This window comes from Dermacentor albipictus, chromosome 3 (genome assembly GCF_038994185.2).
Source record: "Dermacentor albipictus isolate Rhodes 1998 colony chromosome 3, USDA_Dalb.pri_finalv2, whole genome shotgun sequence".
Classification (NCBI taxonomy): domain Eukaryota; kingdom Metazoa; phylum Arthropoda; class Arachnida; order Ixodida; family Ixodidae; genus Dermacentor; species Dermacentor albipictus.
Window position 1 is genome coordinate 872,981 of NC_091823.1, and position 26,861 is coordinate 899,841.

The following is a 26,861-nucleotide window of genomic DNA, read 5'->3' on the forward strand; positions in this document are numbered from 1 at the left end:
CTTTCTGCCACCAACTCAAGTCAGCAACACTTCAGACATGAGAATGTGACTCACCGAGCGCATGTGACTACCACAAGGGAGCAACACAGAACCACACAGCAAGCCGCACTGATGCAAGCTGGCAAAGCATGTGAACGTCCCAAAGCTGGAGCACTGAAGTTATAGCGGTGGTCCTATGGTCTCACAGGAGTACCGACCATTGCGAGTTCGCGCTTAGCGAGCCACAAGGCCACGTCAGCCATTGCCTAGCGCATCACTGCATGCACTGTCAGGCCACAAAGGATTTACCAAGTGCTACACACTCAAGAGAACACAGTATTACCCCGAGTTGGCAAAAACCCACTCATTATCTCCGGTGGCACCCAACTCTGCACAAACGGCCGGTCCCAGGGTTTGCGGGGACCAAAGGGCCCCGGCGCCAAGAGCGAAAATACAGACAGGGGCACCTATAGCACTTCGCTGCGAGAGCAAAGGCTCCCGCGACACGCCACTGGGAGAAGTCCTCACAGCTATGCTGTTTGCTTTCGCGATAACCACTGGGCCAACTCACGAGAGCGCGAGCAATCTCCTTTGGCATGGGCCTCCGATAAGTGCAGCTCGGTGCAGTTTGACCACACGCAAGCACTAGGCACTGCTCTTCGGCTTAGCGTCCAGAAAGGATCAACACAGGGTAGTGCTTGCCATACGGGCAAAGGCACTGTATGCGAGCTCAAGTCCGAGACACAAAGAGGCCGGTGGACGAGAGGAAATCGTATACGTGCCCGGTGCTGTTCCTACAGAGAAGACAAGCGTTTATGTCACGGGCAGCTGGCAGTGGCTCCGCCACAATACGAACGCCCCCACCGCAAACCATCATCAGTGGAACGCCACCGATGACAACCGCTGTTAGCGGAAAGGAGAGAAGCATAGGGACAATAGAACAGGTGAATGCACATGCAAAGGTGCCGGAGCATACCTCAATCTCCATAAGGTCACAAAGGGATGGTCACTCAGGTACCTTGCCTCTCGTGACTGTCACTCGTCCTTTCTGCTGCTCGATTTTCCACGCACCACGACCACGCTACCCTAGTCAAAGCTTCCCAAGAGCTTATCACTGCCAATCCTACTGCGATAAGCACCTTTGCCTATCTGTTTCACAGTGCGTGTTGCCGTTGGAAGCGTAGCATATGCTTTTATTAGCCAATAATCGAAACACGACCCCGTTCCCTGCTGCAGTCTGCGATCGTATACGTTTTACGGCCACTAGACCCCATATGAACAAGAAAAGGCGCGAGGCGCATGTGAAATTTCTTATTCTAGCACCAGCAAACCTCCGCGCGGGTCGTCAGACGCTGCATTCACAGCTACAACTACCAAACCTATGGTGATAAGCACCTTTGCCTATCTGTTTTACAGTGCATGGCTCCGCGGCGCCATTGGTAGTGTACTGCACACATTTAGTAGGCGATAATCCAAACACGCCGCCGTTCCCTGCTGCGGTCGGCACAATGTGGGCATCACATTTCACTTCAGTGGCATCCGGTGTTGCCCATCAGCTCGATTTTGTTTCGGTCTCCTGTCACCCCCTTAAAACGCTACACAATAGGAAAACAACAAAATGCGTCTCAGGCTGGTGAATCACCACGGTGCAATCACCACGGTGCGAAGCTTCGCATAATGTGGATGTCAACAATAGTTGAGCCTGTCAAATTTTTTCAGTTACGTTGGATCGTGTTTTCCCAGTTAGTATTTTTTTCTGTCATTTTTTTTTCCAAAATGCAGAAACGAGGTTCTACTGTACTTGTTTTTTTTGTGAGGGTGGTGGCGTTTCACCTTTGCCCACCGTGCGGCACAAGGTGTGGCGCATGCCACTCTCCGCGATTCTGTTGAATGCTGATGTTGCATGTGACGTTCACGGCATAGTTTAGGCTTCGTGCTTTGTACCTCAGCAAGTGCACAGCAAGTGCAGAGCAAGTTCACAGAGGAACTGAATGCATGCTGTTGTCTACAGCTAATAGCCCACGATCGCCTGCAGTCTCGCATGCCGTTTCTATGGACCTAAGTCTACACCGTGCGCATAATCTCGGATGCGATCACCATTTAGCCACTCGATAAACGGCAAACTTCTCGCAACAGTTTTGGCAAATTTTTGTAATAGCAACACTGGCTTAGCTATTAGGCCTTTTCAGCGCTGCTTTGACAGGTATTGGCAAGTGGCAGTTTGGTTGCCTAGATAACAGGATACGGAGGACAACCTGAATGGCAGCACATTTCATATTTTACAACACCATGTGCGCAAATGATATCAGAAAATTTAGCAAGACGCAGTACAGAATCCTAAACTTTGATAATTGAAAAATCCATAGGTGGCAGATGTGGCTGAATGGTGGCATAGTTTTTGGCTTGTCTTGACTATGAGCCACGACAATGGTAATGCAACTTGCTCATGGAAACCAAAATTGTTGCCTGTACACTTTCAAAGTGACATTCATCATCCCAAATACAGCTGAACCACTAATAACGATACCGGTTTTAAAAACAGATCAGCTACAACAATAAGAAGCTGCTGCACCGTCAAATTTTGTATGTTTTCTATAGTGAAATAATTTGCTTACTACAATGCCCAATACCCGCCGCGGTTGCTCAGTGGCTATGGTGTTAGGCTGCTGAGCACGAGGTCGCGGGATCGAATCCCGGCCACGGCGGCCGCATTTCGATGGGGGGCGAAATGCGAAAACACCCGTGTACTTAGATTTAGGTGCACGTTAAAGAACCCCAGGTGGTCGAAATTTCCGGAGTCCTCCACTACGGCGTGCCTCATAATCAGAAAGTGGTTTTGGCACGTAAAACCCCATAATCAATCAATCAATCAATGCCCTCATGCTGCATTATCAGTTATAATGATGAAGTCTGGCTGATGGTTGTCTGTGCCGAAAGGTAATGGAATGCAAAATTCTTGAAAGATTCAAGACGCTGCATCCTCATCCGCTGCTCCAGTAGCCACCACACACTCACAGACTAGAACCTCTTTGCCTCCCTTCCCTGCATCGCCAGCTTTGCGCACATCTCTCTCGTCGCCCTTCCACCCCTTCGAACACCGAACACAAATGGGCTGTACCGATAGCTCTATGCCACGCCAACATCCGAAACACGAATGGACTACACCAACTGCACTGACAAGCATTGCTTCCAGATTGCTCGCTGGCCCCTCATACTGCACAGTTCTGTCCATTGATTTAAGTTGTTCCTGCTCGTCTTTATTGGTGGTGTCGAAGTCGTTCCTGGCCACGTGGTTTCTTCGCCAAAACGGAAGATGGCTGATTCGCCCAGTGATCATTGGCAATGCACGACATGAGGGTGAAAGGAAAGCGCACTGCTATAAATTTGGAAACAAAGTGCGGTATCATGAAGGGTTACAAAGAAGGTAAAAAAGTGTCTGACACTAAAAATACACGGACTATCACAACTGAGAGTGTCGACACTCATCCGCTCAGCAGAGAAGTTCAACAAAGAAAACTGCTCGGTAGACAACTGGTGCAAAGCGTTCGTTAAGGTGCCTATAAGGAGGTGGAAGAGGCCCTCTACAAGTAGTTTCTCGGTGCCCATGCCATCAACTTGCGCATCGCCGGGCCAATTGTGGCCACAAAGACGAAGCAGTTTGCCCTATTCAAAAATATGGACTTTCAGCTAGCTGACGGCTGGGTACAGGGCCTCAAAGAAAGGCAGAGCATTGTTTACAAAGCTGTCACCGTCTTGGGAGCTTTGCTTGATGCGGATAGATGCAAGCCACTACAACCAGCAACATCGCAAAACGCGATATGAACCAGTATGACATCGTGGGCCGTCCAAAAAACTTCTTTGTCAATATTTTGGGTCTCATGAAGTAGTTCATTGACTTAGTGACCTTACTTATGAAGTCAAGCCTGCTGGACATGAACACTCAAGGCAACGCAACCCCACGGAGTGCACACATGTTGCGTGCATGAAACTTTATTATGACAGATAAATAGAAGGAGCACCCAACAAGACGTCCGTGATGAAAATTAGCTTATCTGCAACACGTACACTGTATGTTATTTTCTTAAGCATTAGGACGATGTGCATTAGGAGGGGATAGTGCCACGTAGCCTGCATTCAAGTATCACACAGATCACTTTGTGCACTGCAAGCATTGCAACAAAGCAAAATACCACCAGCATCCATCACAACACGCGGAGTGTGCCTGCCTGCCAGCCCACGTGCATTCGTGTGCACAAGCTCCCACCAAGGAGCTGCCCCACCAATGGGATACGACCACGTGTGGTTTGATCAAGGTCGGTGACACATGGCAGGGAACTTTTTTCGACTACCTTCGCTGCACAAACGACAGAGTCATTTTCTTTAGCTCTGGTCACAAGTTTGCCCCATAATAAATAGTTCTTTATAAACATGTGTTGACTAAGCTCGCTAGAATATGGAGCGATCCAGGAGGAAGGGGGCATTCATCCTAGATAATTGTAGTGCCCACCACTCGATGCTTAAGCTCTCAAGTGTGGAACCTTTGACATGCAAACGTAGATATCCCATCTGTCAAATCGGCGAGATTATGTTTCTCCTCACAAAGGAAATGTGTATTGGAGGAGGAAGGTGTCTGGAGATGGAGAAAATAATTGCAACGTTCGTGCCCTTTCTGTTTGCGCTTCGACGGCGCGGTTCTCGCTGTGCATGTTCACAGCGTCTCTTTTTTGCATGTGCAGCAATGTGCGCTTTCGCTATGACACATCAGGCGTCGCACCATCGAGATGATTGTCGCATCCACAACCGTGTTCGCACTTTTTCAGTTTGTGCTTTTTTTCACCCCACAGTGCTTGCTGTGCATGTTTGCAGCATCCATATGCTTGCGCATAACCCACATTCATAAAGTGAGACATCACTAACTTTTCTTTCCTGCCACTGAACATGACGGCAGGTTTACAACCCATGGACGCCTGTGCGATTGCCAATTTAAGGTCATGTATCATCAGTGCATCCTAAACAATTTAGTCTTGTTGATGGACATGAGCACGCAGACAAGCAGGGAGCAATCAGACTTGAACATCATTCTATTGATGGTCATGCAGTTTAGCTTTGGTGTGTGGTATGAAGTAAACACTTCTACAGTGTGGAGCTGCTCTAAGAAAGTGTGCTTTGTCCAAGCAGCAGTGACTTAGATGAAGCCTGTGAAGCTCCCATCGACGAAGTGATGCCTGAACTTTGGTCTGCAGTTGAGGAGGATGCTTCAGGACTGGAAGAATTTCTACATGTTATGGGGGTCTTAGGGTGTCACAGGGGTACCGACCACAGCGGGTTCAAGATTAGCAAGCCACAGGGCCGCATCAGCCATCATCTAGCGCAGTGTTGCGTGCACTCAGACCACAAATGGGCTACTGAGCATTACGCACGCAAGAGAACACAGTGTTGCCCAGAGTTGGTGGAAACAGCTTATTGTCCCTGGCGGCACCCAACACTGCACAATGCCCAGTCCCAGGTTTCGTGGGAACCAAAGGGCTCCCTCACCAAGGGCAAAAATACTGACAGGGGCACCTAAAGCACATGGCTGTGAGAGCAAAGGCTCCCATGACACGCCGCTAGGAAAAGTTCCCGAAGCTATGCTGCTTGCTCTCACGATAACCAATGGGCCAACTGGTAGGAGCTTGGACAATCTCCTTGCGCTTGGGACTCCGATAAATGCGGCTCGGTGCAGTTCGACCACGCGCAAGCACTTGGCACTGCACTTTCGCTTGGCGTCCGTAAAGGATCAGCACAAGGTACGGTGCTCGCCATACAGCCAAAGGCACCGTACGTGAGCTCAAATCCTAGACACAAGGGGGCCGGGGGACGAGAGGAAAGCATGTATGTATTCAGTGCACACCCAGGAGAGAAGACCTGCAGTCCCATCAGGAGGAACCATCAGCAGCCATCCCCCCAATGCCCCCAATTCCCCCACTGCAAACTATCCAGAGTGGAGTGTTACAGCCGACAACTGTCTCGAGTGGAAAGTGGGAGAGGAGTAGGGACAACAGAACAGGTGAATGCCCCCGCAATGGTGCTGGGGCATAGCATAATCCCCACAATAATTACGATGCATTAGAAACATCAGAACTTCTAACCAATGAGGTGATCATTGCAAGCGTCCTTGCATCAGATAGTGATGGCAACGATGAGAGGGATGTTGTGGTAGGGCAGGCTGCTTCAAGGTTGTCTTCACAGAAGGCCCAGCAAATGATTCAGTCCTTTCAAGAATTTGTTTTTGCGAGGGACCTTCCACTGCAATACATGGAGCACCTGGATGCCTTGGAGAAAGATGTCGGCAAGCTTTGTGTAAAGCAAGCAAGGCTGACGGACATGAAGTTTTCTCATGCAAACCAGTGAGAAGTACATGGCGAGATGCTTGAGACTACCTCTCCCCAGCAGTTCTTCTGGATTTCTCAAGCTGAGAGGCTGACGCAGCAACCTTCTCGTATTTCAAAACGCCCCTTTTGGGGCCACCAAGGTGACGCCACGGAAGAGCTCGCATGTTACTTGCCACCCATGACCCCTCTTTGCAATTGCCATAGCAGTGCCATTCTTGAACACTGACAGCCACACCATGTTACACGCGATCGGAGCAGTCAGAGCAGCATAGTTCACCATTTAAACGAGTCAACACGATCAGCAGCCGGATGGAGCAAGGTGGTGAGGAGGGGCACTGGCCTCCCTGCCGTTGCAATTTTTTCACAACAGCTCTGCCATCATCCCCCTTTCTTGCTTTTCTTCATGCAACCCGGTTACAACAAATATCAGTTATAACAATAGAATTTTCATGGCACTTGAATATTGTTATAAGTTGGTTCGACCACAAAATTTGATCTGAAGCAAATACCGAATAGCATACGATTCAATCAAATAGATGGTGTCCAAAACCCGACATCTATGACATGTTTTCGGCTCCTACAATTGTGTCCAGCACATTTAGCCTGCAACAGCATTGCCTTTAGGAACTGTATTTTAAATCTAGAGGGCACCACCCTTTGTGCCGAGGATTTGGACATCACCTACATTGGGAAATATAGAATATTCCCTTTACCCTAATAGTTTTTTTTTTGTATGAACTTTTTACAAAATTGCTCATAAATACAAATGCCAATTCTTATTGTGATTACTATACAGTCTTGCAAGAGATTCTAACATGAATGTAACAGCACCAATATATTACACTATTCATGGCCTCATAAAGCCAAATTTGGGAGAAACAAAACAAAACGGCATGAACTGTATCTACGAGGTTCATGTAAGATCAATGCAGCAAAATGCTACAATGATGAACTCGTTAAAAACAAAGCATTTAAGTTGAGAAGGATGCCAGATGAAAGGCCTGCATGCTGACTCACTTGGAAAGGAACATGGTGGCTAGGCCCATAATAAATAGAAGACCAAACTTGACTAGATAGGTCTCTTGGCTGTCGAAGACGAGGCCAACAGCATAGAAGGCTACAAATGGAGAGGTGAACATGGCCCAATACTTTATTGTCTGCAAAAAGAAAAAAAGAAAGAAAAAATGATATCAGTAGCAGAACAGCAGTGAATAAGGTTTGAGAGAACAATTGGCTGTGTTTCTTTAATATGCACCATAAACTTGTTAGTGCTTGCCATCCTCATCGAAGTGTGACCACCACAGCTGGAATCACACTGGGCAGGTTACATGGATGGCATTTTTATGTCCTTGTCATCTTTTCGAATACAGAGGATGATGTGTAGAAAGCATTCCAGTGCTGTAAGGCCTTTCAGTTGTCTTTTTCCTTCCTGTCGTGTTCCTTTAAATCATAAATCCCTGTCAACTTGAGCTCTCGCTCTAGATGATTTCAATAGTTTCAAAGCAGCGATAGGGGATATTCAAAATGCAAAGTTATCTGGCAGCATCTTGGCAATGGCGTAGATGCAAGGCAGCTGTATGTTGCGAGGTTCGAAGATCGTCACCGTGCTGCTATTCAGGACTTTAGTACGCAACAACCACCTTAATATATTAAGTCCAGTGTGTGGTGGGTACGCTCTGCATGAGGTTAGGGCTGAAGGCAAGCTACGGATCTAGCCACATAAAGTCGTTCTGTGGTACTCTCCAAATCGTAGTGCGTGTAACCACAGCTATGTTGGGTTCGAGCGAATAAGGCAACCAGCGGTGTCCGCTCTAACAATGTTTATTGTTTCAAGCAATGAGGAACACTTGCAGAGGAAAATCCACTCTGTAATAATTAACAAATAGGCTTGCCTCGTTGCGTGGGACAGTCAAGCAAATGAGCCCACTCACAGGTTGCAGCACGTATCCGTATCCGAAACGTTCGAATTCTGGCGCCTAAGAGAGAGGGCCTCCCCGAGTGATGTTTTCTACCTCTTTACCTTTGCGAGAGGAATGTCCTCGTCACGCGTCGAATACCTTTCCTGCAAGTCCGGGGGAAGGGTGCATACATCGCAAGGGAGAACCGGGAGAGGGCGTAGTGTACCTCTCCCGTGTCTATGCCAGCTCTCGACGCGTCCGCAACTTGCTAACATGACAACGTGAGTACATGGGAGCAAATTTATTTATTTATTTATTTATTTATTGAACATACCTTACAGGCAGGCCCCTTGACAGGGCATTGAGTAAGGGGGGTAATAACAGGTGCAAAGTAACTTGTCAGTGTACAAACATACAGCTGAAATTTGCAATTTAACACAAAGAAAAGGAGAGGAATCAATGATAATGTGGTATGACGGCAAATATAAGGTTGGGTAGAAAAAAGGATAACACGAAAAAAAATAAAAAATATTGGCTGGCATTATTTATATGGCAAAACTGCGCACAAGAACTATAAAGTATACCAATCACAATGACAACAGTAAAAAGAAAAGAAACTGCAACCAAATATGTGGATTCTAGGCGCAGGAACAGTTGGCAGGGTTTCAAAGACGCACAATGGTAGGGCATGATAAAAATGCAGGAACTAATTGTGTGCACAGTAAAAACATTTATCGATATAAAAAATGCAGTCGAGTACAAAGTGGGATACTAAAAAACGAAAAGAACAAGTGCAGTGGTACAAAAAATGATGGATGTCTTTGGTCTTAAAGCTGTAAAAATAACAAATAAATAAATACGTGGGTGGTATACAGAACATGGCACCAGAAGTAAAAAGAAAATTGGAAAAACTAGTGGCAAGTTTTTATTGCGAAATGAAAGAGTGCAGAAGTTGACAGAAACTATCGTGGTCGAGTATGGATGCGATGTTGCCTGGAAGACCATTCCACAAACGTATGGCGCGAGGAAGAGCAGATGAGTTGAAGGCGTGAGTTGATCCATATAATTGCGTGAAACTTAAGTGATTATGCAACCGACGTGTTGTAATGGAAGGAGCATCAAGGTGAAGTGGGAATGGTCTGTTGCTGTATGCGTATTCGTGAAAAAGGCATAAAAGAGCAGTGTTGCGACGAGCACTGAGGGGTCCAAGTGAGAGGTTGAGCTTCATTTGCGTTATGCTGTTATGGTTGTCATAATTGCGTGAAATGATATGGGCGGCCCTATTCTGAACCGTTTCAAGCATGTTAATTAAATAATTGTGGGAGGGGGACCAGATAGATGCGGCAAATTCAAGCTGTGGGCGAACGAAGGTGTGATAAGCTAGTTGACGAACGTGAGTAGGACAGTTATGTAAATTTCGACGTAAATACCCTAAAGATTTTGAAGCTTTTGGGCATCTGGTGGTAATATGGTGAGACCAGGAGAGGTTGGGTGTGAAATGAATACCAAGGTACTTATAAGATGATGCCTGTGACAGTTTGTAATTGTTAATGGTGTAGCAGTTGTTGGAAATGTATTGCTTGCGTGTGAAGGAGATTATTTTGCATTTTTCTGTAGTATTCAGTGACATAAGCCATTTTTTACACCAGTTGTTAATGCGGTGAAGGTCGTTTTGCAGCGTTAAGTGGCCGTTGGCACAGGTTATTGGACAATATATGATGCAATCGTCAGCGAAGATTTGCATGCAAGAAGAAATGTTTTCTGGCAAGTCGTTTATGTAGATTTAAAAAAATAGGGGGCCAAGGACGCACCCCTGTGGTACGTCTGAAGTTACGTGAGAAAGGGAGGCTTGGAACTTAGAACGTCAGAAAGCTGAGCTAGTTGGTAAGGATTCATTATGCAAAATGTCCTGTGTCCTTGTGTTCTTGTCCTGCGTCCTGTCTGCACGCCTCACTTCTATTTCGTTTAATGAGCATTGGAAATTATTAATAACCGTGATTTACTGGTGGAGTGAAAGGAAGTTACGGAGCCAAGATAAGGTTAGCGAGTCTAATCAAAGGGCAGATAATTTATAAATCAGATGGCAATGGGCGACGCGATTAAAGGCTTTTGAGAAAGCAAGAAAAATACAGTCAGTCTGGAAGTTATTGTTCATGTTGCAATGTAGTTCTGTACTTAATTCTAGCAGTTGGGTTTCGCAAAAGAAACCTTTCCTGAATCCGTGTTGGTTGTTAAAAAAGAAATTATTAGATTCTAAGTATCGGTAAACATGAGAAGCGATTATGTGTTCAAGAAGTTTGCAGCAGATGCAAGTTAAAGAAATTGGACGGTAGCTTTCGGGAGTATGTTTATCACCGGCTTTAAACACAGGCACTATTTTACCAATTTTCCAATGGGAGGGAAGTTGACCTGTCGCTAAAGGTTGCCTGAAAAGGTGGTATAAAATGTGAGCAGAAACAGAGACAGTGTTCTTAAGAATTTTAGAGTTAATATTGTCAATGCCGGCTGAAGTGGATAATTTAAGGTTTTTATTTAGAAGTACTATGCCCTCGGCAGTTATTTCGATCTGTTCCTTATATGGGAAGTAAAAATCAGGTACGTATGGAACGTCAAAATGGTTTTCCCGGGTGAAAACAGTTGAAAATATTGTGTTAAATGCCGAGGTGCAATGGCTGTCTGAAAGTGGAACATCATTGTCGTCTAGCAAAGATATCTGTTGCGGATCGTGTTCGGGGGATACAAGTTTCCAAAACTTCTTAGAGTTAGATTTCAGAAGGGAAAATAAATCACTAGAAAATATTTTTGTTTAGCAGATTCTACTGTGTAACAGTAAGTTATCATAAAATCTTTGTACGTATGGCTTTCACGTGGAAGGCGTGCTATATCGTTTTGCTGTGCGGTATAAACATTTCTTTTTGTTTCTAAGCTGCCGCAGGGATTTTGTAAATCAGGGGTCTGATTTATCGTTTTTGACTGTTATTAGCGGGACGTACTGATTTGCTAGCGCACACAATTTCTCTCGGGAGAGTACCCAGTTGTCTTCGATGGGACGACTGTCCAAGGATCGTAGGAATGTGTCAGTGTAGAAGGTTTCGAGTTTGGCGTTAATTTTGCTGGATGCGTGTGCTCCCCACAAGTGATTAAAGAAAGGCAAACTTCCATGTGCTCCTACGAATCAATGAAGCCATGCCAGCCAGTTTTCTGCACTGCTGAATTTCCACCCAGACGGCATTGACAAAATAAAAAAATTTAATTCTGGAGTATTACATGGCAAAACCACGGTATGATTATGATGAGCAACACGAGAACAAGGTGATGAAAGCAGGAGCCAACGTTTCGACAAGTGGACTTGACTTCTTCAAGGTGACATGTGCTTTCCTTGCTACGGTATATATAGGTGGGGTTCTTCTAAAGGGGAGAGGGCTTGAGGCGGGTGGGTGTGGCAACGAGCGCAGATGTGTTAGTGTGTCAAATTGAGAATAAAGTAGTGTTGTGCACAAGGCCAGGGAACCAGCTGTCTGTCAATCATGTGTCAATGCCCGTGTGTCAGCCGGCGTGTCAACGGCTGACACACACCTCTATTACCTTTTTCATTTGTGGTCGTAGGCTATCGTGTCTCTGAAAGAGATAATAGAAGGAGTGGCAGAAACTGGTGCTCGTAAAAAAAAAAAAGAAAGAAAGGAAAAATACTGAAATGGTATAAATAAATAAATAAAGCGAAAAATGGAAAGGAGAAGGAAAAAAAGGAAGAAATGAAAAAAGAAACGCTGAGAAACCAAACTAAGAGTTGTTGCCTACAGCTTGAAATTCAGCATAGCGAATAGGCTCTAAAGCTCCCTTTGTAACGTTTATGCCTATTGGTTGCAATGGCTTGAACTTATGCATAAGGTATGATTCTCTGTATTTTCTTTCTCGTTCTGAATGGAAATTTGACTGTAGTTATGACCTGGTTGGTTGAAATGCTCGGCAACGGCTTTGGGAAGCTTTCTTGCTGTGTCCACACGATGTCCGTTAAATCTAACGTTCATTGATTGGCCTGTTTCACCGATATTTTGTTTCTTAGAGAAGGAACATTCAAGCATATAAACCTGTCAAACATCTCCCCTGCCCTCCCATCTTTTGTTCAAGACGCGTTGCACTTCCTTCGAATTATCGACAGCACCAGCACCAACCAAATCCGTTTCGACCGCGCTATTCTAGTCACTTTGGATATTTCTGCCCTTTACACCAACATACCCATAAGTGAAGGAATTGAAGCCGTTTCTCAATCCCTTGCAATCAATCCCTAAGCGCATGCTCCTCAAGTTTACCTGTCGCTCCTTAGGTTAGTTCTCACGCTCAACTAATTGGACTTCGATTCTATTCACCACCTGCAAACTTTTGGCACAAGCATGGGAAGACCATCTGCTCCCACGTATGCGAACATATTTATGGGACAGCTTGAAGCAGACCTGTTGAAATCCTACCCTTAAAACCTGTGGGGATGCACGACTCTCACGCATCCCCTGATATGTTGTTTTCCTGCACGGCTCGCGTGGCCTGGCGCCCGCTGCGGTCGGAGTGGTACAAGCGCAGTGCGAGAGATGGCGCGAGTGTCGCGCCGCTGCAGGGTTACTTGGGTGCGGGCAAGACAAGGCGCTCTCTCTTGGATTTGGGACAGCAAGCGGCACAGACATGCCGTGCCGCGCGTGCGCCGATCCATGCTTCTGCAAGACAGTTTCGCGTGGCCGCCTTCGAACGCGTCACCATTGGCATGACCGTACACGCGAACGACCAGGCGTTGGGATCCAGCATGGGGCGAACATATTCGCTCGCTATCCGGTCATGGTGAGTCGAACTTCTAGATTTGTCGCGCGCCCATCGGCATGTTTTGTGGATAGCAACTCGGCTAGCAGGCATTGATCTACGAAAGGCGCAATAAATGCCCTTGTGATTGTTTGCACTACTGTGTTGTCGTTCCTTTGTCCCAAGAGCACGGTGTGAGAACCCCACAAACCCCACACCTATCTGCGTTAGATGATGACATATTATTACGATATTATCGGGAGATACTCAAGAGACGAGGCGCCACGAGAATGATGACGAAGTAGGTCTGTGCCCTTGGCGCGAGTGAATATCGGCCTGGCGCTCTGGCTCCAGATCAGTGTAAACAGCCTGTAAATAGCCTCTTCTGTCTGTGTCTTTCTACACGTAACATTCTGGTGGAGGTGAGTGATCCCTGTCCTCGCCACGGAATTCTGGAGTGGCCGGTACATCGAGCTTGTCACCATGCCTCCTGGGGACAAGACCGCCTCTGCAATGGCTTCGGCTTGTCTGACTGCTCCAATCATCATGGTTGCCCAACATCACGACCCTGTTGTGTTCCCTGGCCTGGAGGGACAGGACAGGCCTGGAGGGATCAAGCTTTATGAACATGCCAGCGCTAATAACAGGTGGGACCCAACCATTATGCTCGCCAATGTCATCTTTTATCTCGGCGGCACCCCACGGGTGTGGTACCAGACGCATGACAACTAGATAAGCAGTTGGGACACTTTCAAAGAAAAGCTACGGGAACTGTTCGGCGACCCCATTGGCCGCAAGGTTGCGCGATAAAGGCTCTTGCGTCTCGTGTTCAGACATCTACAGAACCGTACGTTTCATACATCCTTGACGTCTTGGCTCTATACCGCAAAGCTGACGATGCTATGTCTGAAGCAGATAGTGTCACATTTTTTAAAAAGCATCGCCGACGACGCTTTCAATTTGCTTGTTTTCGGCAATGTCTCGACAATCGACGCCATCATTAAAGAATGCCGTCGCCTTGAACAAGCTAAGAGCCACTGTATCACACACCACATCACGCGGCTACCCAACACTGCTGCTACGTCGACAGGTGAGGGTCGACCACGTCAAGCCACCACCTGTGACGACGTCACCCGTGTTGTTCGCCACGAGCTCGAGGCCGCCTCTTCGCCAGCTTTCGCCGCAATGCCTCCCGATCCGCGAGCAACCACGATTGCGATGATTCAGGCCGTAGTCAGACAAGAATTTGAGAACATGGGTCTGAACTCTGTGTTCAACGTCTCAGCCCAGCGTTCCCCAATTCTCTACTGGCCCTCCTCGTCCCTCCTCGTCCCCGGCAGTCCTTTTCTGCTATATCTTGCTGCAACCCGTCCGAATGGCTTAACCCTGATGACAGGCCAATCTGCTTCCACTGCTGTCACATCAGCCACGTCGCTTGTCACTGCCGCAACCGATGGTCACCGAAGTCAGGCACCGTAACCGATATGTGGAATGTGCTTGGGGGGTCGTGTACAGAATCCCCTTGACCTTTGGTGCATGCAATGTTGGTCAGACTAGCAGGTGTTTTAGCTATCACCTGTGAGAGCATGCCAACAATATTTAGAAGGGAAGGCTTTTTAGCACTGCATTGTAGCGCATGCGGATGCACCCCAACATTCGAGCTAACAAAAGTAAATTTTACGCACATGGACAACAGCATGCACATCATTGTTGAAGCAGCTAGCATGGCACATAAAGGATGCCCGTGCATAAGTAAGCCTGGACTTCTCGCAAAGGGAGTTGGCACTCGTAGACAACATTGGCGCGAACAGTCTGCAATGATGGTATTACTGTTTTATTTCGCATTTCGCATAATTTTTTTCCTTAGGTTTTTCTATATGAACTTCTGCACCAAACAATAAAATTTCAGTTGGCGTTATTCACTCGTCCTCATCTTTTCTGCAGCCCTATATCCTTGCTTTGTGCTGTACTGCTTACCCTTAAGGTAGTAAACTGTTATAGAGGAGGTTGCAAAGTTGACATTCACATGTTTTTAGTCATCTGTACGTCATTTCACCAAATAAAGAGAATCAGTCATCTATAGAAACATTTTGTCATTAAATAGAGTATTACTAAAGTATGGTTTAAATGCCAAGTGTTACACTAGCAATTAGGAACAAAAGAAAAGCACCTTGTCTCGAACAATGCGCACCAGGAAATGACCTCGAGCACTTGCTTGAGCTGCTTCCGCCTCCAAGAGGCGCTCTTCTATCCAGACAGACTTCAGCTTCTCAGCCATCATGCGGGGAGTGTCACCCTGCACAAAAGGCGTCAATGAAAGCATGCACAGCAACATGGGTGTCCTAGAATTAAATAGAATACAACTGCCTCTAACACAATTCCCTAACAGAACCTACCATGGCACTTGACATATAACCATCAAGCTGCTGAATTCACAAGCCATCATAAAAATATGGTCACAAAGAATACAGCAGCCAAACGAATGTGAAGAGGACAAGGAAAATACAGAAAGTAACATATCATTGTTGTAGATAAGATTAATAGTCGAATATTCACATGTGCCCAGTGCACATGTGACGAGTTTAGAAAGTGGGGCTGCTTCACGGCGGCGACGCGAAAGCTGCCATGAAGCCACACTTTTATGCAAATTTTCAGTGCTGTGAAGCCACACCTTAAGGCTAAATTTGCATATATCCTGCACCTCTACATTAAGCAGGAGACATACGGTGCGACTTTGCAGGTGATCCGTTATACAAACATTTGCATCAGCAGCCGCTCTCAACAGGTTTCGCCGCATATGACCAACTTGCTGGATATGGTCTCACACCTGTCGCGTCGGTCGGATGGCCGCAGCCAATAACAGCGCCGCTAGCGTGCACGTTGTAGCCACACGGTAGACCTGGCGAGGCGGGGCTGGCGAGCAAGTTCCTTGCGGCTCCAATCAGGGTTGCCAGGTTTGGCTACTTTGCGTCAAAATGGCTACTTTTGAAGGTTTGTGGCAGGAAAATTTTAGGGTTGGCTCCTTGTCTACTTTCTGGCTATATTTACAACCAACATTTTCCTATAGTAATTACATACAAACCAGACAAAATATTATAAATAATATAATTTACTGTACTGTGCCTCTTATGACACACACAATGTGCAACGACCATCTTCACCATGTGTATTTGGAAGGGAAGATGGAACCTCCACTTTGTAACCTCCAAAATTAATTTGACAAGGAACACCTGGATCATTGCGTGGAACATCTCCTTTTATAGTTGATTGCTCAGAAAATTATACGGTAGAAGCAAAACTTTTTATTACAATTCCATAATGAATTTGAGCAAAGGCATGCGAGCACACAACAATATATGGCTATAAAAACTACTACAAAAACACTTTTCTTAGGTACTAGAAATTTTGACTACTCTATGATATAGATATGGCAGAGGGATTCATTGACGAATGGCTAGAGAGCGAGGATTGTGCATACAACATATTCGCTGGTTCTACACTTCAGTGACAACTACTTGCGTTTATTTAATCATAGATGCAGGAATAACAATTCCTGAATACGAATATGGAGCCACCAGTTCTAAATTGAGCCCCAAAGATGCATTATAAATATGTCGAAGGGCACTAAACTGAACAGCTCCAAAAGGAGCAGTTCGTAATCTGCAACAGCAACATTTTCGTCTTAAGTAATTGGCCAGGGCAGCAGCCTGGCAACATTTTTGCTATTTTCTAGGCCCCTACAGTGAACTGGCTAATTTTTGGCTATTTCTTGCTATTTCCTAGCTATTTCTTTACTTTTTTTACCATGGCTCCGATAGTGCCAGTGCATTTTCAAAAGCAAAGCTTCCTTTGCATCTTCCTCTGACTTCCCCACTGCTGCTGCTGTCTTGCACACCGCATAGAGTGGTGGTTCAGAGTGTGTGTATACATGACAGGAGCATGGGAGAGAGGAAAGGCAACACAAAGAAACCTGTTTGGACCTTTGTGCCACGTCGAATGTGCACAATGCCCTCTGGATAAGGTGGAAGCTTGGTCGAGTTGGCGATTCAATATCGACATGTGTGCACAGCGCAAAAGACAAGGACTGAAGGAAGAACACAACACAGGCGCTAACTTCAACTGACCTTCCTTTGCAAAATCGCCAGAACTACACACATGAGCAAAAGTAATGAAAAACAACTTTTGCATCATGCCACACGTGAACTCTTTTTTAGGCTTTGTAGGATTTGTCGGACGATCTCGCCGCTGCCACCAACTGAAAGGGTTATAGGTCGTAGAAACTTGGAAGGAACTAGGCGTACAGGGTTTATGTATTTACAGTATTTACATTTTAAACAAGAGATACATTTACACAGTCTAGCGTGACTCCCAAATGGAGCCTGCAAGATGAAGCATACAGCAAACAAGCACACTGCTAACGAGTACGATCACAGAGCACACTGACGAGCACCCACTAGCAGCTGACAAACAGCCGCTTATAAACACTCCATTGGTCCCTAGTTCCTTAGGTGAGAGAACCGTTCGACCAGTCATCAAAGTTGACCTGCCGGTTGTCCATTATCTTGAGTCTTGAAAGGCGCATCGGTTCCTCGAGCTGACTCCCGCAACGCGGCTGCCGGTTGCCCATTGTCTTGCATCTCTAAATTCCAGTGCTGCCTTTCTTCTGTAGTCGCCACGAGTGTCAGCAGACTGTGATGAATCCTGGGGCCCCCGTACCGCAAAGCCCCCTTTTGTTAGGGAGAGCTCTTCTTGCTGCAGAGAGGGCATGACGACCCGGCAAATCAACCAACAATACGTTGGGTGCCAAACGTGGCCCGCCCTGCTGTCGTCACCGATTCTCCGAACGAGGCGCATGATGGATTAGTGCTGTCGTCCTCGCTGGTTCTCTGAAGGGCGCCAGCACCGCAGGTCGATCGAAGCATGTGCAGCGGGATGAAATAGCTTTGCAGAGCAGTACCCCTGCAGGCCGATCCTAACAGCTTGTAGCGCAGCTCAGAAATAGCAAAAAAGAAGGTGGAAGGGGGTAACGAACGGACACCGAGAACAGAGTGAGTGCTCACTCTGTTCTTTATTTCCTCTCATTACCCCTTCCTTTTTGCTCTTTCTGAGCTGCGCTACAAGCCTAAAAAGTAATGACATACCAACTTGCCCTAACTGCCACGCTTTTGACGTGTGAACCCCTATTGCATCACAGCCAGATACTTGATTTCATTTTTGGCAAGCAATAGATGACATGCTGATGCAAAGGTCACCCAGCCGCTGTATTTTATCAGCCTCTATTATTTCACATGCAAGCTGTTCTCGGTGTCTGGAGATTACGACGCGGTTTTCAAATTCAGGGTCACAAGGGCAGTCTCTGCAGGGGGCACAGCACCCATAACTACCATGGGGCACCCACCATAGCTGTTACTCCAGGTGACCCTCTTGCTTGGCGTGCCTACGAATTCCCTGAGCACCGAACCATGCTTCAAAGGTACTGTTGTTCAAATTCTTTGAATTTGAACAACAGTACCTACCCAGTCCCACAGCTACAGAGACCGATGTCGTGTAAGAGGTACGTTAAAGAGCGTCATGTATGTACACATTGCCACATACTCAATAACCTAAGGTGGTTAAACGGTTAGCTTTGAGCCCTGTTACCTAAGCACAGCAGCCCGATGCACTACCCATTCAACCACTGACTACCCAGTGGCCCAGGTAGGCGGGAAAACAGTGAGCTACAAACATACATACGAACAGATGCCCCCCCCCCCCCACACACACACAAACACACGCGCGCGTGCACGCACACACGCAGTCGAATCCACTCATAACAATATTCAAGTGCCATGAACATTCCATTGTTATAATCCATAATTGTTATAACCAGATCGCATGTAAAAATAAGAACAGTGGGATGGCAGAGCTGTTGTGAGAAAACTATAATGGCGAGGACGCCAGGGCCCCTCCCCACTGCCTTCCTGCATCTGGCTGTCAATTGTGTTGACTCGTTTAACTGTTTAATCTTGCTTCCTACACACTCAGACCACATGTAACAAGCCACGGTTGTCGGCGTTCAAGAATGGAACTGCTACAACTTGTGGGGTTCTCCTACCGTGCTCTTGGGACAAAGGAACGACGACACAGTAGTGCAAACAATCACAAGGGCATTTATTGCACCTTTCATAAATCAATGCCTGCTAGCTGAGTTGCTATCCACAAAACATGCCGATGGGCGCACGACAAATCTAGAAGTCCAACTCACCGCGACCGGATAGCGAACGAATATGTACACCCCATGCTGGATCCTTGAAGCTAAACATTTCGACAGAATTGCCTGTCTGGTTGGGAAATTGATTAGAACTTGAGACTGACTCCAACCAAATAACTGAATTTTATTAGCCCGCCGAATGGGCTCCGAAACGTCGGGCTAATAAAATTCAGTTATTTGGTTGGAGTCAGTCTCAAGTTCTAATCATGCTGGATCCCAACGCCTGGTCGTTCGCGTGTACGGTCACGCGAACGGTGGCGCGTTCAAAGGCAGGCCACGCGAGACGGTCTCGCAGAAGCATGGATCGGCGCACGCGCGGCACGGCACGTCCGCACTGCTTGCTGTCCCGAACCAAAAGGCGCCAGGCCACGCGGCGAAGCCGGATTGCAGGAGACGCGCTATGCAAGAAAGACATGAAAGACAGAAAGACATGAAAGACAAGAAAGACAAGAAAGACATAACCTCCGCCTCGCTTGAAACGCTCTTCATATTTAAAAAATCGAATGAGGCTCACTGGGTCGACCATGTTTGCACACATAGCGTCACTATTTTTGCGATTTCGTCACTGATATCCTTGAGACCGATCTAAATAAAGTGTTATTGGCAGCAGGGACTCTGTTGGCTTCCACGAAACACCTCAATTTGACGCCATAAGAGAGAAACGTGACCACAGCACCAATTGAAAGCCACTGTGAACCTGGATGTCGTAGCCATCTTTGTTTATTTGGACAGTGTTGCCAGCTCAAGCAGCAAATTAGAGTTGCCAATAAAGTTGCGCCATGCTGAGAAGATGAACAAGAAACAGGCAGCCAGGTTGGAGCGAGCATCGGCTACCAAACACCAGCACCGCGCCGGGGAAACTGATGAGGAACAGGCTGCGCGATTGCAGTAAAAGTGGGACAGCAAGCACTGGCAGACCCAGACTGCCCGCACCGTCAACCGGTATGGTTGATCGGGCACCTCATGCATGACGGCCAGTTCAGCATCGCGGAAGAAGTTTTTGACGTTCCTGTAGAGGTCTACAAAATCATTGAGTGTCTTCCTCGCGACATCTAGAATGATGCAGACATCTTTGTCAATCTATGTAAGATGAAGACGAACGCCAGGCTCGACTACCCCTTCTGGACATCCCTGTACGGGCTCTACAATGTCGCAGTGCCAAAGGGAGCCGTAGACCACTGTCTGGAGGAATTAGCACATGCCGAAGAAGCTGAAACTGCCCAGTGATTAGACCAGTTGTGCATCGGCAGTCTTGTGCAAGCAAATAACCTGCTGGCACTGCAGCAGCAGACGTTGATGTGGGACATGACATGATACCTCGACATCAGCTTTGATAAAAACAAGGTGGCACAGAGCCTTCTGTACTACACACACGCAGAAGAACTGCAATTTCCCCAGATATACTTCAGGCAACCGTGGCACATCCACCAGGATGTGTGCCCTATAGTCTGACTTCACCAACAGCGAGGTCTGCTGCATGGACCATCACGGCATCGTGCCATGCCACATCTTGTTCATGGTAATGAAGGTACTGCGGTTTTGCATTTGCACGGGGCTCGTCGCCCCCTTCCGGAACTGCAAGGCTACAGCAAACATCACCAAGAAGCTGCTCGAAGATAAAAGCTTCATCGAGAAATGCATGAAATCAGATTTTGCCTTCTTCTGAGGAATCCCAAACTCCATCTACTACTGGGTGCAACGGAAGCAAGATGTGTTCTGCCATGATTCGGCAACTCGGAAAGTGTACCCTCTTCCTGACCTTGAGTATGTCCAAGCTGCATGACGAGTGCCTCCCGACAGTCATCTAGAGCCTCAAGGAGCCCATGGAGGAGCATTACCATGCATTCACCAACTTGCACACCTTCTACGAGGTTTAACATGTGAACATTGACCCTGTGCTGTGTGCCCTCTACTTTGATAAGCTGGTGCGCATCATTATAAAAGTGCTGCAGAGTACAAAGTCCTGCCCCTTTGGAAAGCACCGAGTCATCGACTACCTCGAGTGAATCGAGGTTCAGCAGAGGGGGAGCGTTCATGCGCACATGCTCATTTGGCTCGGCAAGGCACCCAAAAAGTCACTCTGCAACAGTATCCCCCGTTCAGTCACCCTAGTGGACTCGCTCATGAGCCTCAATACTGATCTCCTCGAGCGGGAGCAGTGCCAAAGCATCGTCTGACAGTGGCAGTGGCTCTGTCAAACACATGCCTTATGTCTTTTGTCTTCCTATTAGAGGTTTCAACAAACTGCCCTAAAGGTAAAGTTAGTCAAGCACAGTTAACTTTAAAGTTTGATGAGCACAGAGCACACTGTCACACCGCTCTCTCGATGCTGATACCTCTTCCAAATCTTTTTTTTTCCCTCTCGTCATGCAGTTTGTTATTTCAGACCTCTCTTCCTGGTTCGTCAAGGGTTGTCATGCAGAAGACTTGAATCCTGTTTTAGACATTTTGGAGCCCTAAAATATCAGATGTGCCTCTGCATATTGTGTCCATAATGGAAGCAGCTGTGGTGCAATGTTAAGAAAAGCTGCATAGCGCAAGCGCATATAAAAGATGAAAAAATAGACAAGATGGGGCCTAAACTGTCACGATGGCGAGCTCTGATTTACTTGATCCAAAGTTCTCAATGCACGGAATATGTTAGACCCAACAAGAAACGTGGCAAGGTGAGAGGTTCTGGATCATTGCAGCCATTGTAGATGCAGGTTATCAGTGTCGAGTTGACAATATCTATAGCTTTGGTGAAGAATGTCAAGTTCTCTCTCACATTTTCCTCCCATGCATACTTTTCATGGCAAGAACGCTGATAAAGTAATTCCCAATGTGGAGCCCTTCAGGCTAATATGCTCGTAAGACAGACTGTCAAGGATTTTTTTATTTCAAATAGTCTTCCAGTCAGCAAAGCTCTTTGTTGAAAGTCGAGGTATTGTTTGAATGCTACACAGTACCTTGTAGCCCTCATTAGCACTCGTAGGAATGAATTTAAGGATCCTATGAAGTCCTTTTCCAGCTTGAGATGTACAGCTAAAGTTATAGCACATGCGAACAAAGCAACAGACCTTTTTGACGTCCCATTGCTTCACATACAGCGGTCCAATCAAATCTAGTACCTCAAAATTGTTCCGATATGATAAATTTATTGACTGGTAGACATTTTCACATCGTCTGCATGTTTTGTGCTGCAGCACTGACAAATAGTGCATCCTCTCATGACCTTTTCCACGAATTGGCAACGTTGTAGAATTACAAATCTATGCCTCAGCAAGTTGGCATGAAAGTTTATACATACTGTAACGAAGAAGAGAGATGCTAGTGGGTTCAGCACTACTGTATCAACACACTAGTGGGTCGAGCACTCTTGCTCGGCAACGGCTCTCGTGCTTGGAAGATGTTCCTGTCCTGACCGTTGCTATTGCGCTGCTCCGAGCTCTGCCAAATAAACACCTTTAGAATATATATATATATTCATAGATTTCCATCATAGACTTCCTTACTGATCCGTCATCGTAGCCAACCACTCGTGCATTGCGCCATCAAGCTCACCATTTTGCCATTCGCGACGGCCTGCTTCATCAACACAATTACACCTTTGACTGCCACCAGTGGTTATTAGTACTACCTTGAAGCCTGTGTTCTGAAATCTGCGCATCGTTCCACTCTGATCCACAGTATGCACACACAAGACTTTTCAAAACCTACCAGCGCCTCTGACAACGCTACTACTGGCGAGGAATATGCAACTACGTTCAAAAGTACGTTCGCTCATGCACAACGGCCAGCGCCGGAAATCTTCACCCCAGCTGGTCTGCAGCCTCTACCCTGCCCTAACTGGCTGTTCGACCACATTGGAATCGATCTGCATGGACCACTTCCTTTGACATCAGCTGGTAACCGCTGGGCCATTGTTGCAGGCGATCACATCACACGACACGACGAAACAGCCGCCTTTTATTCCTGCTTCGCCAATTCATACTGCGGCATCATCCACCTCAAGAACTGCTCAGCGATTGTGGACACATCTTCCTGTTGGAACTAGTGGAAGCCATCCTCAAAGAGTGCCACGTTGTTCATCGCACAACTACGGCGTACCACCCTCAAATGAATGGCCTCACAGAACGGTTCCACCATACGCTTGGCAACACGCTTTCATTGTACGTCACCTCCGACCACACGAACTGGGATGCCATCCTACCCTTTGTAACCTACGTGTATAACGCCACTACGCAGACCACCACTGGACTTTCACCCTATTTCTTACTATATGGTTGGCACCCTTTGCATACCATCAACACAATTCTGCTGTACTGGCCGAATGCATCTGAGTGCGTGTCTATTTCTGCCACGGTCAGACATGCAGAAGAGTGCTGCGACCTCGCTCAGGCCTTTACTTCCGGTGATCAAGAGCGCCAGAGGTGCATTCGGGGTAACGCCACTTTCACGGTCACCTTCGATCCAGGAGCCCTCGTGTGGCTCTGAGTCCCTTTCACTGCCCCTGGCCTCTCTTCAAAATTGCTTCCGAAGTATGAAGACCCTTATCGTCTCCTAGAACGCGCATCTCCTTTAAACTATGTAATAGAACCAGTTGAGCCATCTTCAGACATGCGTTGCCGTGGACGAGACATTGTCCATGTTGACCATCTAAAGCCTTACTACGACCCGCTCATTGTGACAAGCTGTTAGTTTGCCGGACAGCTCCCTTATCACTCCCGGGGGTGACTTTAACCCTTTGAAGGTTTTTGCCGTACATGTACGGCAGCGGTTTTCTGTCCCGCAAGGTCTTTGCCGTACGGGTACGGTTCCGACCCTCCGTTTGAAATTTCGCGCCATAATGATGATGCGTGCTCACCGGGAGGGGCTGCCACCTCTTAGCACTTACAAGATGTGTTTGAAATCGGTGCTACCTTCTTGGGAGATAAACAGAGCTGATTGCTAGCTTCAGCGCGTCGCTCAGACTGCGGCAACGCACCTTTGGCAGTTTTAAGTTCGCCGCGTGATCGCAATGGAGGCGCGCGAAACGTCATTTTTTTCTTTGTCGGCACTCTCTTGCAGGGCGTTGGAAGTTAATTGCTATCTTGATTGGTGCTGCTCTTAGCTTGCTTATCAGCGCCATTCACGAGGTATTCTCACTCTCAGTGGCAATGCGCTTTCACGGTTTTGGTTGCGCCGCGTGATCGCAATGGAGGCGCGCAAAACGTGGTTTTTCTCTTTGTAGGCATGCTCTCGCAGGGGCGGCAGAAGTTTATTTCTATCTTGATTGGCACTGATCTTAGCTTGTTTATGACCACCGCTCACGAGGTATTCTCGCTCTCCGCGGCAACGTGCCTACGCAGAAATGTCATGTGTGCGCCAACACAACTCCTCGCTCCACGAGTACAGACACGCATTTTAGGTGTGCAGACTGCAATAAGGCGTTGTGCATAGACCCGTGTTTCAAGGAGTATCACGCTCGGAAATACTATTGAAAATTTTGCAGGTCTGAGTGATGCCGACACCAAAACGCTGTTCCTAATTATTTTTTACTATTTATTCCCGACTTTATACATTTTGTACATTCAAGATCCGCAATAAAGTAATTTGACCACTTGGGAAAGTTTTTTCCAAAATAATTCGACCCTCAAAGGGTTAACAAAGAAGAGAGACGCTAGTGGGTTCAGCGCTACTGGATCAACACGCTAGTGGGTCGAGCACTCTTGCTTGGCAATGGCTCTCGTGCTTGGAAGCTGTTACTGTCCTGACCGTTGACGTTGCACTGCTCCGAGCTCTGCCAAATAAACACCTTTAGAATATAAATGCTGATCCTATGCCGATCCTGCCTTTCCAGTCTTGCCAATTAAACGAAGACAGGATTTCAACTCATTATCATGGTCGCTGCGAGCAGGGGCGGCATCCTCAAGCTATTGCTTTCTGGAACACAACCATTTCTTCAAGATTTTGCGTCTCGATGCCGTATGCTATGAAGAGGTAGTTAGCTTGGCACAGCATCTGTCTTGTGCCGAGTAAAGCAAAATTTCCCAAAAGTGGTCATATCCTCAAAAGCAATTGCTCGAGAATAACACTTGAGCTCTTCAGCAAATGCAATTCCATATTTCTAAACGGGCAACACACAAATGGGTAGACTATGCCAAGAGCACTGGCCACCAGTTGCTGCCACTCTTATCGCTGTCCATGCTTTCGTTTATCCAGGCATTCAATTTTGCAACCTTTGGGCAGCTTCAGCTTGTCTTGGGATCCCAGCCCACATGAACGCGACAACAAGAACAGTACTAGCTGCTGCAACTCCGAAAATCAGAGGCTCATCATTCTATTTCTGTGCATCAGCAGGCGCCATTCTATGCCTAGTAATCGCATTACACACACACACACACACACACACACACACACACACACACACGCACGCACGCACGTACGCACGCACGCACGCACGCACGCACACACACACACACACACACACACACACACACACACACACACACACACACACACGCCCTTGGCACCAACCCTTATCAGCACACCTGGGCATTCCTGGCAGAGAGATCAGAGCCGGCCTTGATGAGCAACGACACCGCACTGCTATTGCGCACGTACACAGCCCAGTGCAAGGGTGTGTTCCTGTGGTAGGTGTCGCACATGGTGAGGCTCGCACCCAGTGTGATGAGCAAGCGGGACGGGTCGTTCCTGGAGGAAAGAAACACATGGTGCCGTTTCTTGCGTTCAGCTGTGCATACGAAAAAGTGCAGCATCGTACAATGCGTACAACCCAATCTTTTTGCAGACATGGTGCATCCACATACGCTACCATGGACCATTAAAATACAGCGAGAAAAGTGCTCCATGCAAAATTATGGCCATGATACATCGTGGAATGCGAAAACACTACATACACACGTCTAGTGTTTGACTAGTGGAACCCAGATCACAGAAAATAAAAAAATGCTCGGAATAATAATAATAATATTTGGGGTTTTACGTGCCAAAACCACTTTCTGATTATGAGGCACGCCGTAGTGGAGGACTCCGGAAATTTTCGACCACCTGGGGTTCTTTAACGTGCACCTAAATCTAAGCACACGGGTGTTTTCGCATTTCGCCCCCATCGAAATGCGGCCGCCGTGGCCGGGATTCGATCCCGCGACCTCGTGCTCAGCAGCCCAACACCATAGCCACTGAGCAACCATGGCGGGTAAATGCTCGGAAGTAGAACAAAACAATCTTGCTTGGTGATCACACAACGGCAAGGTGTCTTGCTTTTTGCCATTCTCTGGACGCTGGTGCAAACAAATGCTGAACACCCTGCACAAATACAAGATATCTGTATTGGCAAAAAAAAAAAAGTATGCCGATCCCACGCACTGTGGGAATCAATGTAATCGAAGCTTTCTGTGCTGGACGCTTTGATTGACGATAATTTGTGGTGATGTTTATGGTTTAGCTTAATTTCTTCAACATTTAGCCTAACACGAGAGTGGTGAGTTGATGTTTAACATCAACTCACCACTCTGAGGGCACCACCTTGAGGGCACCAGTGCTGTTTGTCTGAGCAGTACACAGAACACGCAGGGAGAGCTGTTTGCTTGAGGC

At 47.1% G+C, this 26,861-nt stretch overlaps 1 protein-coding gene across 3 annotated transcripts in view; it reads right to left on the bottom strand.

The window, feature by feature from the left end:
• Hip14 (palmitoyltransferase Hip14) overlaps positions 1 to 26,861 on the bottom strand; it is a 126,157-nt gene that overhangs the window by 88,587 nt on the left and 10,709 nt on the right. For all 3 annotated transcript variants that reach the window (XR_011512578.1, XM_070534916.1, XM_070534917.1), the window contains exons 5-7: positions 25,796 to 25,958; positions 15,204 to 15,329; positions 7,368 to 7,507 (exon numbers count right to left, since the gene is read on the bottom strand). Coding sequence is in view for 2 of the 3 variants with exons in the window: in XM_070534916.1 (XP_070391017.1) it covers positions 7,368 to 7,507; positions 15,204 to 15,329; positions 25,796 to 25,958 (429 nt within the window). In the remaining variant the exon portion in view is untranslated. The remainder of the gene's footprint in view (positions 1 to 7,367; positions 7,508 to 15,203; positions 15,330 to 25,795; positions 25,959 to 26,861) is intronic.